This window comes from Gopherus flavomarginatus, chromosome 3 (genome assembly GCF_025201925.1).
Source record: "Gopherus flavomarginatus isolate rGopFla2 chromosome 3, rGopFla2.mat.asm, whole genome shotgun sequence".
Taxonomy (NCBI): domain Eukaryota; kingdom Metazoa; phylum Chordata; order Testudines; family Testudinidae; genus Gopherus; species Gopherus flavomarginatus.
In genome coordinates, this window is record NC_066619.1 from 217,104,518 (window position 1) to 217,117,195 (window position 12,678).

The window sequence follows — 12,678 nt, forward strand, 5'->3', positions numbered from 1 at the left end:
TGGAGGGTTGTGGACTACTTTCCGTCTGGTTCCTACCCTTGGACCTGTCTGGGTTGGGGGGCCTTACAGGTATTAAATCTCCCACCAGTATAACTCTCAGGGTCAATGGAACAGGCACGGCTTCCCCACTTCATCAGGAAGCAACCCTCGGGAAACACATGGAACAGTAGACTGACTCCAAAATTCTGGAAAGACTCCCACATTGTGAACGCTGATTTTCATGTTTGAAGAAAAATCAGGCTTTTATTAATGAATCATCAAATATAGTATGATACAGGGTGTGTGTGTGTTGTAGGCATTTTTTGTTGTCTGAAATGATAGTTCCTTCCACTAGGAGTATTGCTATTCTAGCTTTTGGAAAAGTATATTTGAATTTTTCCTCTCTGCCCAAAAGTATTGTAAGTGATATCTGATGTACAGTACTGGAAATGACCAGGTATTCTGATATGGTGAACTGATTATTTGTAAAAGCAGCAAAGAGTCCTGTGGCACTTTATAGACTAACAGACGTATTGGAGCATGACACAGCTACACCTCTGATACTTGATTATTTGTAGTTTGGGTAACATTTCTCAAATTTCCATGGGCTCACTTCTGCCTGTAAGGCAGACCTTCGTCTTACAGGGCTGTGAATTGGGCCCTTTACCTACATGTGATTTGAGAACACTCCTCTGATGGCAGAGAGATGGGACTATTTTAACCATTTTTGGATTAATCATTTTTTCATTAAAAATGCTGATTTGTTAACACTTAAATTATTAGCAAAACAGGGTAGGGGGAGTTGACAAATTTCCTGACTTCCAAAAACACAGAGAACGTTTTTTAAATTGTGAAAACATTTCATCTTGACATAAAAAATTCCTGTTTTCTGGCTTTTCCTTTTGCAACATAAGCTAATTAGACTGAAAAAAGTTATAGACAAAAGGCTGACACTTTCAAAAACTTTTTGAAATTATCAACACATTCTAAATGATCTGCAACAAAAAAACCTGGAGTTTTCAGTTCCCAAATATTTTCACAATTTTAATTTTTCATCCCAATTCAAGATGGGAAAAATGTTGAACTCTTAAAAATATTTGCAAGATGAGAAAATCATTTTGCAGCCAGCACTACTAACCAGTCTCTTCCATCTCTAGATTCATACTGTACATACAAAAGAAAAAACACACATCAAGGACTACTAATAAGTACACAAAGTACACAAGTGTGTTTATTACATTTTTGCAAGCACTTTGTTCTACATTTCAAAAACGCCACCATCAAGCTGTTGGCACATTTATGTACAAAACAGATTGATTGTAATGCCTGCTACAAAGCATTCTTTGTGAAAATACAAACTCTAATACCAGAGAAAAGCCAAAAGCATCAACATCATTACATGAGTTTAAAAGACATAGTTTTAAAAATCATCACAAACTGTTTAAGACACTAAACTGAAACACTACAATACAGAATCCAAAGGAGGTTCATAGTACTTTTTGCAGAACCGGTACTGCACATACCAGAAAACTGTTGACCTCATAAGACAGCCTAAGTGTAAAAAAACAAAAACAAATAAACAAAAACAAAAACAAAATCCAAAATCAATCAACTAATACTACTTAATGCATAACCATGCCACAAATAACTATAGTATTACCTTCTACTTACTACAAGAATTGTTAAAAATTACTGATGATGCATGACTAGTAATAGTACAAAGAAGAGTTTTACTCAAGAACTTTTATTAGAAATGCACTTACACTGAGAGAGAATTCACAATGGTCCAATAAGTGCACAAAACTATCTAGGATTTTTAACACTGACAAAAATGTCTTGTCAGGATACATCACTTTAAAAGACAATTTACAGCATTCTTGTAGCATTAGAAATAGGCAAAAAAAAGAAGCAAAAACAAACACCAAATTTGGTCCAATAATACTGATTTTTATAGGTTTTTTTATACAGGTACTTCCTTCAAATTAATGACTTACCTTTCTGCTAACATTTTCTTACTCAAAATAAAGGTTCAGCTGTATTTCTACACTTCCATACAGTAAGCTCTGAAGTGGCCTTTTACCTCACTTTCACATCATGCAGGTAAACCAGTATGTGTAGGAAAGATGCAAGCCAAAATAATGCATTTATGGAAGCCTTCTTGAATATATCACATATAATATATGTATATAATTCAGACAGGTGCAATCCATTAAATTTTTTAAAGCAGGTAAAAAGACTTCTGACTTGTAAGGTTGCTGTATTTTTGATATATCACTTTCATAAATGTAGCTAAGCAGTAATTGCTCACATCAGCACATGAACAGCTCCAATTCAGCATAACCATTGTTGAATTACAAAGAGATCATTCTGCACAAACCTAAGCATAGCTATATGATTTAGTTAACATTTGTCTATATACTGTAACTCTTTAAAGGTAACCGTGGTATAACATCCTTTAAACAGGCAAGAGGCCATGCATTATTAGCACCACGGTCTGCATGCTCACAATATAAACAGGAATACTCAGCAATAAAACTATGAAAGAGAATATTCTTTAAGAACATCAAGAATAATACAGTGTTAACAAAGATAAGAAGCACTTTTTTTTTTTACCTACTATTACAAATTTAGAAATTGCACCTTTGATTGTTTAAAATGTTCTTAGGACCCTCAATCAAGATGGCCACTAGGCCATCTGGCAAGACTTCCAAATATGAAGGAAACTCATCAGTGTGTTTTCTCCAGATATTGTACATAATGTGCAATGGTCCCTTTGACATATACCTGTAGTTAAAGTAGATACTGAAATTAAAATTAAAAAGTATAAAAAGCTATATTTTTCAAAACCATATCAGAAACAATGCAAAAGGTGTTATGCATAACACATACAAAGTGATTAAAAAAATCAAACACATCTCCGTATTTGACAATAGTTAGTATCCTCGATTGAACAGAACTAATTTGTTTAAGAGGATTCAGGAAAGGCTGTTTAGGAGCTTTGCAGTAGAGAATGGTCACACAAACGATTAACTAATTAGGAAACCAAGTGCTAGACAACCAAAAATTGTACCTGGGCGATTTACAAGTCACCCTAACTATCTTTTGTGAGAAGCACTTTCTTTCTTTTGTTTTTAAATGGTTAGATGGCCTTTAGTTAAACAACAAAGCATTCAAATATTAGAAAGTAAGACAAGGTTTCTTTTATGTGTATGCATTGAGCCGCTCTTTAGAGCGGGTAGAATGAATGTCATGAAGCTCTTGCTCCTCCTTTGACTTAATATCCTCATACTTTTGCATTCTGCACGCATCTTTCACATAGGCCCAGTTAGCAGACAGAACCATGAGATAATGAACCTGTAAGAGAGGAGATAGGGAGTTATTAACTAATTGCATAGAAACAGAACATATTCAAAGTTGAAAAATTAAGATCAAGATGTTTAGATGGGATCAAAATGCACTGAGCAGAGCAGGTTAGGGAGTGGAGTGTAAAATCAGTGTAAAGCTCACCTTTGAACTTCATTGATACTGGGGCTATTCTCTGCACTGTGATATAGCAGTCTGTAGGCTGCTCTAACTTACATTTGGTTGCAATGCCCATAAGGCCAAAAACATAGCAGAGGATCAGCATGGCACAGGGGTGTCCCAGGCATACCCTCTTTTTGCTAGCAGCAAGGAGAGTGTGTGACAAAAGAGCCCCTACATCACTATCACAATGAGACCATGGATCTGGTTCAACATAAGATATAGGTGGTTTCTGATACAGGAGAAACTTTGAAGTAGATGCCCATATATCTGCTTGGCTCCAGGCTTCTTAGAAAGGTCAGAAATGCTTGAGGAACTGCCCTGGGAAACTAGTGGAGATATCTTTACAGAAGGCAAGGCGACAAAGCCATCCTCAATTCTCCTGGGGTTTCTGTCCTATCCTTTACCCTCTCCTACAAAGGAAGAAAAGGAAAGACTCATCTGTAAAGCAGACTTTCATGGTAACTATTATAATCAATTAGAATCAACTTTGAAACACACCTCAACCAAATCCAATTGGGCTGGGGGCATGCTAAACAGGGCTTTGAACTCAGGGAACCTTGGTCTCTCTAAGAACAACAAATATAAATCAGTGATCCTGTACTAGGAACGTTCATTGACACCGTCTCCGGAAAGGTGGTCTTGATTCAAATGGACAATAACATCTGTGATGAAGAAATGCTGCAGATGTGAGAGGGGTCTTTGTCTCACAATTTCTGATTATCATTTAACTGGCATGGAAGGAGATCATGCACACAGGCAGTCTGAGTTGATCCATGCTAGGTATTCATGAATGGTCTCTGTATCAGGGAGTGTTGGAACAAAGAGGGAATCCTGGTTATGGATCTCTGCCACTCAACTGAACAAGAAGCCTCATTCACCTCTGATAGGAAAACTCCTGACAAAGCTCAGAAGAGACAAAGGTTTGGTAACGCTTATCAACCTTATTGATCTGGGATTGCAGCTGACCAAAATTTATCCCATCAAACAGAGTCTGCCCTGGCACACAAGGCACATTGTTCTACCCTAATCTGGAACCTTATCCATGAAAGTTTGGCTCCTAACAGGGCAGAGCTCCCCAGGTATTGAGTATTCGAAGAAAGGGGGCTCAGGTCCTCTTGGCCATCTGAATACCATCTACCAGAAGGACCTGTGATTGGAAAAGGTACACATCTTTCTTAGAGATGTGGAGAAAGGCAACATAGAGAAAACAGGACCCTGTGGACATTTTTTATTTGATCTACACATAAATGTTTGAACTTCTTTGCCAGTTTGAAACTAACTTGAAGACTAACTCCCTCCAGTTAGTCTTTGGCCTATCATGAACTATTTAAAAGTAAACAAGTGTCTCCCCAGTCCCATGTTTAGTAAAACATGAGTCTGACATGTGCCCTTCCTCCCCATCAAAAAAAAATCAAAGTACCACAGTCCTGACAAACCCAATGAAATTTCCTTTGGAACTCAAGTTTATTAAAAGGAAGGTCATTTTCTAGTGGCAACGACTTAAGCTTGTAGAACTAAATAAAATTCTGGATCTAATGACTGATCCTCAAGATACTAAGTTTTAAAATAATAAAGTGATGGTTTATATTTATGCAAGATTCTGCTGCAATGTGATGTTGGAATTCCTTTTTAATGAGTCCATTACACTGCCAACATTCTTTCCATGACTCCATTTCCATAGAATCGTAGGACTGAAAGGGACCTCAAGAGGTCATTTAGTCCATTTCCTTGCATTCATGGCAGGACTAAGAATTAGCAAGACCATCTCTGGCAGATGACATTTCATCTCGGGGGGTATGCTGCCTGCCGTGGGCCCGTATCCGAAATGTTACAGAGGCGTTGTCGAGGATTATCCGGCCTTCTGACTACTACCCCATGCTACTCATCCATGTGGGCACAAATGATACTGCGAGGTGTGACGCTGAGCGGATCAAGAGTGACTACAGGGTTCTGGGAGTACGGGTGAAGGAGTTTGGAACGCAGGTGGTATTCTCTTCGATTCTTCCTGTCAAAGGTAGGGGCCCGGGCAGAGACAGATGCATCATGGAGGTGAACGCCTGGCTGCGAAGATGGTGTCGCCAGGAGGGTTTTGGCTTCCTCGACCATGGGATGCTATTCGAGGAAGGACTGCTAGGCAGAGATGGCGTTCACTTTTCGAGGAGGGGAAAGATCCTATTCGCACACAGACTGGCTAACCTAGTGAGGAGGGCTTTAAACTAGGTTCGACGGGAACAGGTGAGCAAAGCCCACAGGTAAGTGGGGAACATGAAGATCTGGGAGATGGGTCGGAAACAAGAAGGAGCGTGGGCTATAATGGCAGAGAGAAAGGAGGGTCAGGGCAAAACTGGGAGGCAAGGTCAAACCAGTATCTTAGATGCCTATATACAAATGTGAGAAGTATGGGTAATAAGCAGGAAGAACTGGAAGTGCTAATAAATAAGTACAACTATGACATTGTTGGCATCACTGAAACTTGGTGGGATAATACACATGATTGGAATGTTGGTGTGGATGGGTATAGTTTGCTCAGGAAGGATAGACAGGGGAAAAAGGGAGGAGGTGTTGCCTTATATATTAAAAATGTACACACTTGGACTGAGGAGGAGATGGACATAGGAGATGGAAGTGTTGAGAGTCTCTGGGTTAGGATAAAAGGGGTAAAAAACAAGGGTGATGTCGTGCTAGGAGTCTACTGCAGGCCACCTAACCAGGTGGAAGAGGTGGATGAGGCTTTTTTTAAACAACTAACAAAATCATCCAAAGCCCAAGATTTCGTGGTGTTGGGGGACTTCAACTATCCAGATATATGTTGGGAAAATAACACCGCGGGGCACAGACTATCCAATAAGTTCCTGGAGTGCATTGCAAACAACTTTTTATTTCAGAAGGTTGAAAAAGCTACTGGGGGGAAGCTGTTCTAGACTTGATTTTAACAAATAGGGAGGAACTCGTTGAGAATTTGAAAGTAGAAGGAAGCTTGGGTGAAAGCGATCATGAAATCATAGAGTTTGCAATTCTAAGGAAGGGTAGAAGGGAGTACAGCAAAATAGAGACAATGGATTTCAGGAAGGTGGATTTTGGTAAATTCAGAGAGCTGATAGGTAAGGTCCCATGGGAATCAAGACTGAGGGGAAAAACAACTGAGGAGAGTTAGCAGTTTTTCAAAGGGACACTATTAAGATCCCAAAAGCAAGCTATTCCGATGGGTAGGAAAGATAGAAAATGTGGCAAAAGACCACCTTGGCTTAACCACGAGATCTTGCATGACCTACAAAATAAAACGGAGTCATATAAAAAATGGAAACTAGGTCAGATTACAAAGGATGAATATAGGCAAACAACACAGGAATGCAGGGGCAAGATTAGAAAGGCAAAGGCACAAAATGAGCTCAAACTAGCTATGGGAATAAAGGGAAACAAGAAGACTTTTTATCAATACATTAGAAGCAAGAGGAAGACCAAGGACAGGGTAGGTCCATTGCTCAGTGAGGAGGGAGAAACAGTAACAGGAAACTTGGAAATAGCAGAGATGCTTAATGACTTCTTTGTTTCGCTCTTCACTGAGAAGTCTGAAGGAATGTCTAACATAGTGAATGCTCACATAGGGAAGGGGGTAGGTTTAGAAGATAAAATAAAGAAGAGCTAGTTAAAAATCACTTAGAAAAGTTAGATGCCTGCAAGTCACCAGGGCCTGATGAAATGCATCCTAGAATACTCAAGGAGTTAATAGAGGAGGTATCTGAGCCTCTAGCTATTATCTTTGGAAAGTCATGGGAGACGGGAGAGATTCCAGAAGACTGGAAAAGGGCAATTATAGTGCCCATCTATGAAAAGGGAAATAAAGACAGCCCAGGAAACTACAGACCAGTTAGTTTAACTTCTGTGCCAGGGAAGATAATGGAGCAAGTAATTAAAGAAATCATCTGCAAACACTTGGAAGGTGGTAAGGTGATAGGGAATAGCCAGCATGGATTTGTAGAGAACAAATCATGTCAAACCAATCTGACAGCTTTCTTTGATAGGATAACGAGTCTTGTGGATAAGGGAGAAGCGGTGGATGTGGTATACCTAGACTTTAGTAAGGCATTTGATACGGTCTCACATGATATCTTTATCGATAAACTAGGCAAATACAATTTAGATGGGGCTACTATAAGGTGGGTGCATAACTGGCTGGATAACCATACTCAGAGAGTAGTTATTAATGGCTCCCAATCCTGCTGGAAAGGTATAACAAGTGGGATTCCGCAGGGGTCTGTTTTGGGACCGGCTCTGTTCAATATCTTCATCAACGACTTAGATGTTGGTATAGAAAGTACGCTTATTAAGTTTGCAGACGATACCAAACTGTGCTTTGGAGGACAGGGTCAAAATTTAAAATGATCTGGACAAATTGGAGAAATGGTCTGAGGTAAACCGGATGAAGTTCAATAAAGACAAATGCAAAGTGCTCCACTTAGGAAGGAACAATCAGTTTCACACATACAGAATGGGAAGAGACTGTCTAGGAAGGAGTATAGCAGAAAGCGATCTAGGGATCATAGTGGACCACAAGCTAAATATGAGTCAACAGTGTGATACTGTTGCAAAAAAAGCAAACGTGATTCTGGGATGCATTAACAGGTGTGTTGTAAACAAGACACGAGAAGTCATTCTTCCGCTCTACTCTGCGCTGGTTAGGCCTCAACTGGAGTAGTGTGTCCAGTTCTGGGCACCGCATTTCAAGAAAGATGTGGAAAATTGGAGAGGGTCCAGAGAAGAGCAACAAGAATGATGAAAGGTCTTGAGAACATGACCTATGAAGGAAGGCTGAAAGAATTGGGTTTATTTAGTTTGGAAAAGAGAAGACTGAGAGGGGACACGATAGTAGTTTTCAGGTATCTAAAAGGGTCATCAGGAGGAGGGAGAAAACTTGTTCAACTTAGCCTCTAGTGAGAGAACAAGAAGCAATGGGCTTAAACTGCAGCAAGGGAGATTTAGGTTGGACATTAGGAAAAAGTTCCTGTCAGGGTAGTTAAACACTGGAATAAATTGCCTAGGGAGGTTGTGGAATCTCCATCTCTGGAGATATTTAAGAGTAGGTTAGATAAATGTCTAGCAGGGATGGTTTAGACAGTATTTGGTCCTCCGCGAGGGCAGGGGACTGGACTCTATGACCTCTCGAGGTCCCTTCCAGTCCTAGAGTCTATGAATCTATGAAATCTATAAAAGCAGCAAAGAATCCTGTGGCACCTTATAGACTAACAGACGTTTTGGAGCATGTGCTTTCGTGGATGAATACCCACTTCGTCAGACATGCATCTGACAAGCTCCAAAACGTCTGTTAGTCTATACGGTGCCACAGGATTCTTTGCTGCTTTTACAGATCCAGACTAACACGGCTACCCCTCTGATACTATGAAATCTATGTTTGTCTAACCTGTTCTTAAAAATCTTCAATGGTGGAGATTCCACAAACACCCATTGTTACTGTTAAAAGTTCCTCAGGGTTCTAGTTGGAGCACAGTGAAGCCTTAGGAAGTCTGAAGGGCCATGATCCATTTGCTGTGTGCGTAAAATCCTGACCACAGGCTCTATCAGCAACTTTTCACATAGGCCCAAAGTCCAAAGCTTGGTTTGAGCTGGGGGTCTAGCTCACAATGAACAATATTGGCTAAGAGAAGCTGAATGAACAAGAGACAACCTTGCTTCTTACTAGATAAGCATAGTGAGCAGAACTCCAGATGGAGAGCGGTAATTGGTGCCCTTATCAGAAGTTACAGACATACCAAACATTGGACAGGGCCTGAAATGTCTACTCCTTAGTGCAGAAAGGAGATAGCGAATACTCTCCCCACATACCAGCCTAGAGTTCATGGAAAGGCCCAAACATGTCAGTATGAGATATGACATTCTCCCTTCCACAGATGCATCCTCCCCACCCCACCCCAAGATGCCAATGTTAACTTTTAGGAGCACAATGGGGCACCCTGAAAACAACTTCTATTGCCATGTACATGCAAAGGAACCTAGACACATGTAATCCAAGCATAGGGGTTAAATAGGGATACCAATTGGGAGGGGAGATGAGTGCAAGGGGGTTATGTACTGTTTAAACTAAGGGGTGTGTTACAGAGGACTTGGACAAACCACCAGCAAGTGACTGGCCATGAGTTAAGCCCAGAACTGGCTGGGTACGCAAGCAGTGTGAACTGGTGGTCCCATTTCCTCATTGCACATAACATTGCAAGCCCATTTTGTTCCTTCAAAGTCCATGCAACTTTTTTTTCATTTGACACCAATTTTCTAAGCAACATTGATACTAAGAAGGCCATGTCTCAATGGCCGTCTAATTGAATTTCACACTTCTACGATCTGGCCGGCCTAAAGCTAAAGGACCATGGCAAGGTTCATTCAATCTGAAACAGGGCAGCTTCCACTGCCTGCCTCAGGTATATTTCAATTTCAGAATTATGCCAGGCAGACATCATCCTCATTCCATGCTCTTATGAAGTCCTATTGCTCTCATTTGGTCTTTAGGGAGATATTCTGATTCAGTCTTTCAGTATGTGTGTCCAAAGTAGGGGACTCCAAACTCTTCTGCCCCCTAGAATTTAATTTGGATGTCCCTTATTTGAGTTAGCCAACATTTTGAAAAAATTCTCCCCCCCTGAATGCATCCTATAAGCTTCCCATCATATAAGGCTGTTTTTTGGGAGCCAATCTACTCACTGCACACAACATTAAAAAAAACCCCACCACTTTATTGCTATTGGTCCTGTTGCAGTATTATTGTTTACACCTTCTTACAGCAATATCTCAAGCCACTTTCTCTCCAGAAGGAAGGATCCTGTTCAGCTTGCATCTTAAGACAAGAGGAATTATATATTTTGTAATTCTGCTTCTCTGCAGGTATCATACTGCAAGGTTCTAACTTAACCATCACCCCTCAGAGTTGGGAGAAATATCCATTTGTGTTTTTATTTATATATGAACCTTTTAAAGTTCTTTCTACTTCTTTCAGTAAATTTAATATTTATTGTTTATATTATTATTTGCAGAGCCTTTGCTTACTACTAATTCAGGTACTGATGGGAAAGTTCTAAGAACAGCAGTTTAAAGGTTCAAGATGGTGCCTAACTACAGATAAGTGTGGCTGTTTCTTACTCCTTTCTGCTACCACTATTCTTAGGAACCAAAAAATGTTTAGAGAATGAGAAGTCTTATCAGTCTAGTCCTTGAGTGGTGCAACCCAGAGTGAGAACCTTGCAAGAGAACAGATTATTTTTCTCTTTCCAGAAGACCTGTAATGCTAATTTTTATAAGACATATAAATTAAAAGTAGACAAGTACTTCTACATAATAACTCACCAGCAGACTCATTCATTTGTCAAGCTGGAACATGGAAATACATATGGGTGAGTGAGCAGGTAATTAATTTGTAAACACAAGAATTGTATCCTTAATACGTAACTATGAACTCAAAAGATAGGGTAGCTAGTGGGAAGAAATGGTCCAAGGGTCTAATGATTTTGCTCTACAAAATAAGTTTACAGCAGAATTGTTTCTTAATTGTTCAGTGTTTCTTAAAAAAAGTATTTCCTTGACAAAAATTTAGATTCTTCTATATTTCAGCATTTGGGGATAAGATGGGAACTCGTGAACAACTCTTTTCTTTTGTAATAAGACTAACTCGGACAACTGTGTAAAGACACTAAAACAAAAATCCCATTCTTTTCAGGAAGGCTAGTGAGGAGGAAATAGATCTGCACATGTGAAGCAATTTAGCTCTTGCAGATATCCCTATATTCAATGGTGTTAATATAATACAGTATATGACTGTTGTGACTGTACATGCTCTTAAAAAGTAATTAACTGTAACATTTAAGCTTCTCAGAAGTCCCTGGGATTATAGATGGAAAAAAATTCTTAAATATAATTCTTAAATGACTGGTAATCAACACAAAAAACTTTATTGTTGTAGACAAATATGTATATTCTGGCTACAGCCAGACACTTGTATTAAATCTTTGAATTTTAAAATAGTTTTATCAATCTGCAGCTTTGCAAAGGACTGGTGTTTGAATATCGATGTTCTTGTTAAAAAGTCTGAATTCATTAATGGGAAAGATCTGTCATGGTTTCGCACAGGCAGGAAACAGACAAGGCAAAAGGGATGTTTTTTTAACTAGACCACATCTTTATTCAATCATCTGAGAATTATCCCGCAATAACTTTTACAGTGAAGATTATCTTTATTTCTTATTAGACGGCTGCCATCAGCACTTCACTTCTCCCTACGGGGTCTCAGTCTGGTGCTATCCCCACCCCAAAACATATGAAGGTTAGGGCTAGGGAGAAAGGGATATCTCCTTGCTACAGCACATTAGAAGCTCCAAGTATGTTCCCCAGCTTCTTTAGGGGATTCTTTCCCCATAGTCCACTTCCAATTCCAGCTGTCAGGGAACCAGGCCCCCTATGGAATGAGTATGTGTGCTGGACAGCTGTCAAGTGTAACAATTTGAATCTAATCTCTGTCCTATCCATTAGGTCACTGTGCTGCTGTGAGTACGGCAAAAAACCCACAGACATGCTGGCCAATCTGGCAGTGAGGGAAGCTGCTTGTCCAACAGGCAATGGTAGCCAGACCATAGGGGAAAAGCTTATATGGCCTTCCATCTGTTGCACAGAAACCAACATTCTTCCTCAGAGCTCCTGCCTCTTCATCCTGCATCTTCATGATTTGGGAGAGGAAGGTTCTTTAACCTCTCTCTCCCAAACATGAAGATGTCATTCTGGTGAAGGAGAAAACCGTCCTTAAAGGGAACCAGCCCTTTTTGTCCATGCAGGTCAAGACAATGAGCCCTACCTTTGAGGTTGAGCATGTGCAGTTTGAAGGACTGTTCCTAAAAATGGTGTGTCACAAATAGGGCTGTTGATTAATTGCAGTTAACGCACGGGATTAACTCAAAAATATTAACTGCGATTAAAAAAGTAATTGTGATTAATTGCGCCATTAAACAATAGAATACCAATTGACATTTATTAAATATTTTGGATGTTTTTCTACATTTTCAAATATATTGATTTCTATTACAACACAGAATACAAAGTGTACAGTGCTTACTTTATATTATTATTTTTATTACAAATATTTGCACTATAAAAATGAAACAAAATAAATACTGTTTTTCA

General features: G+C 39.6%; 2 protein-coding genes across 3 annotated transcripts in view; one reads left to right on the top strand and one right to left on the bottom strand.

Annotated features, from left to right (window-relative positions):
* The window catches only part of LOC127047246 (uncharacterized), a 238,034-nt gene that overhangs the window by 25,140 nt on the left and 200,216 nt on the right, over nucleotides 1-12,678 (top strand). The gene's annotated exons all lie outside the window — the stretch shown is intronic.
* GPM6A (glycoprotein M6A) overlaps nucleotides 1,185-12,678 on the bottom strand; it is a 352,026-nt gene continuing 340,532 nt past the window's right edge. For both annotated transcript variants that reach the window (XM_050945405.1, XM_050945404.1), the window contains exon 7: nucleotides 1,185-3,333. In XM_050945405.1, coding sequence (XP_050801362.1) covers nucleotides 3,181-3,333 — 153 coding nt within the window. In that variant the 3' untranslated portion in view covers nucleotides 1,185-3,180. The remainder of the gene's footprint in view (nucleotides 3,334-12,678) is intronic.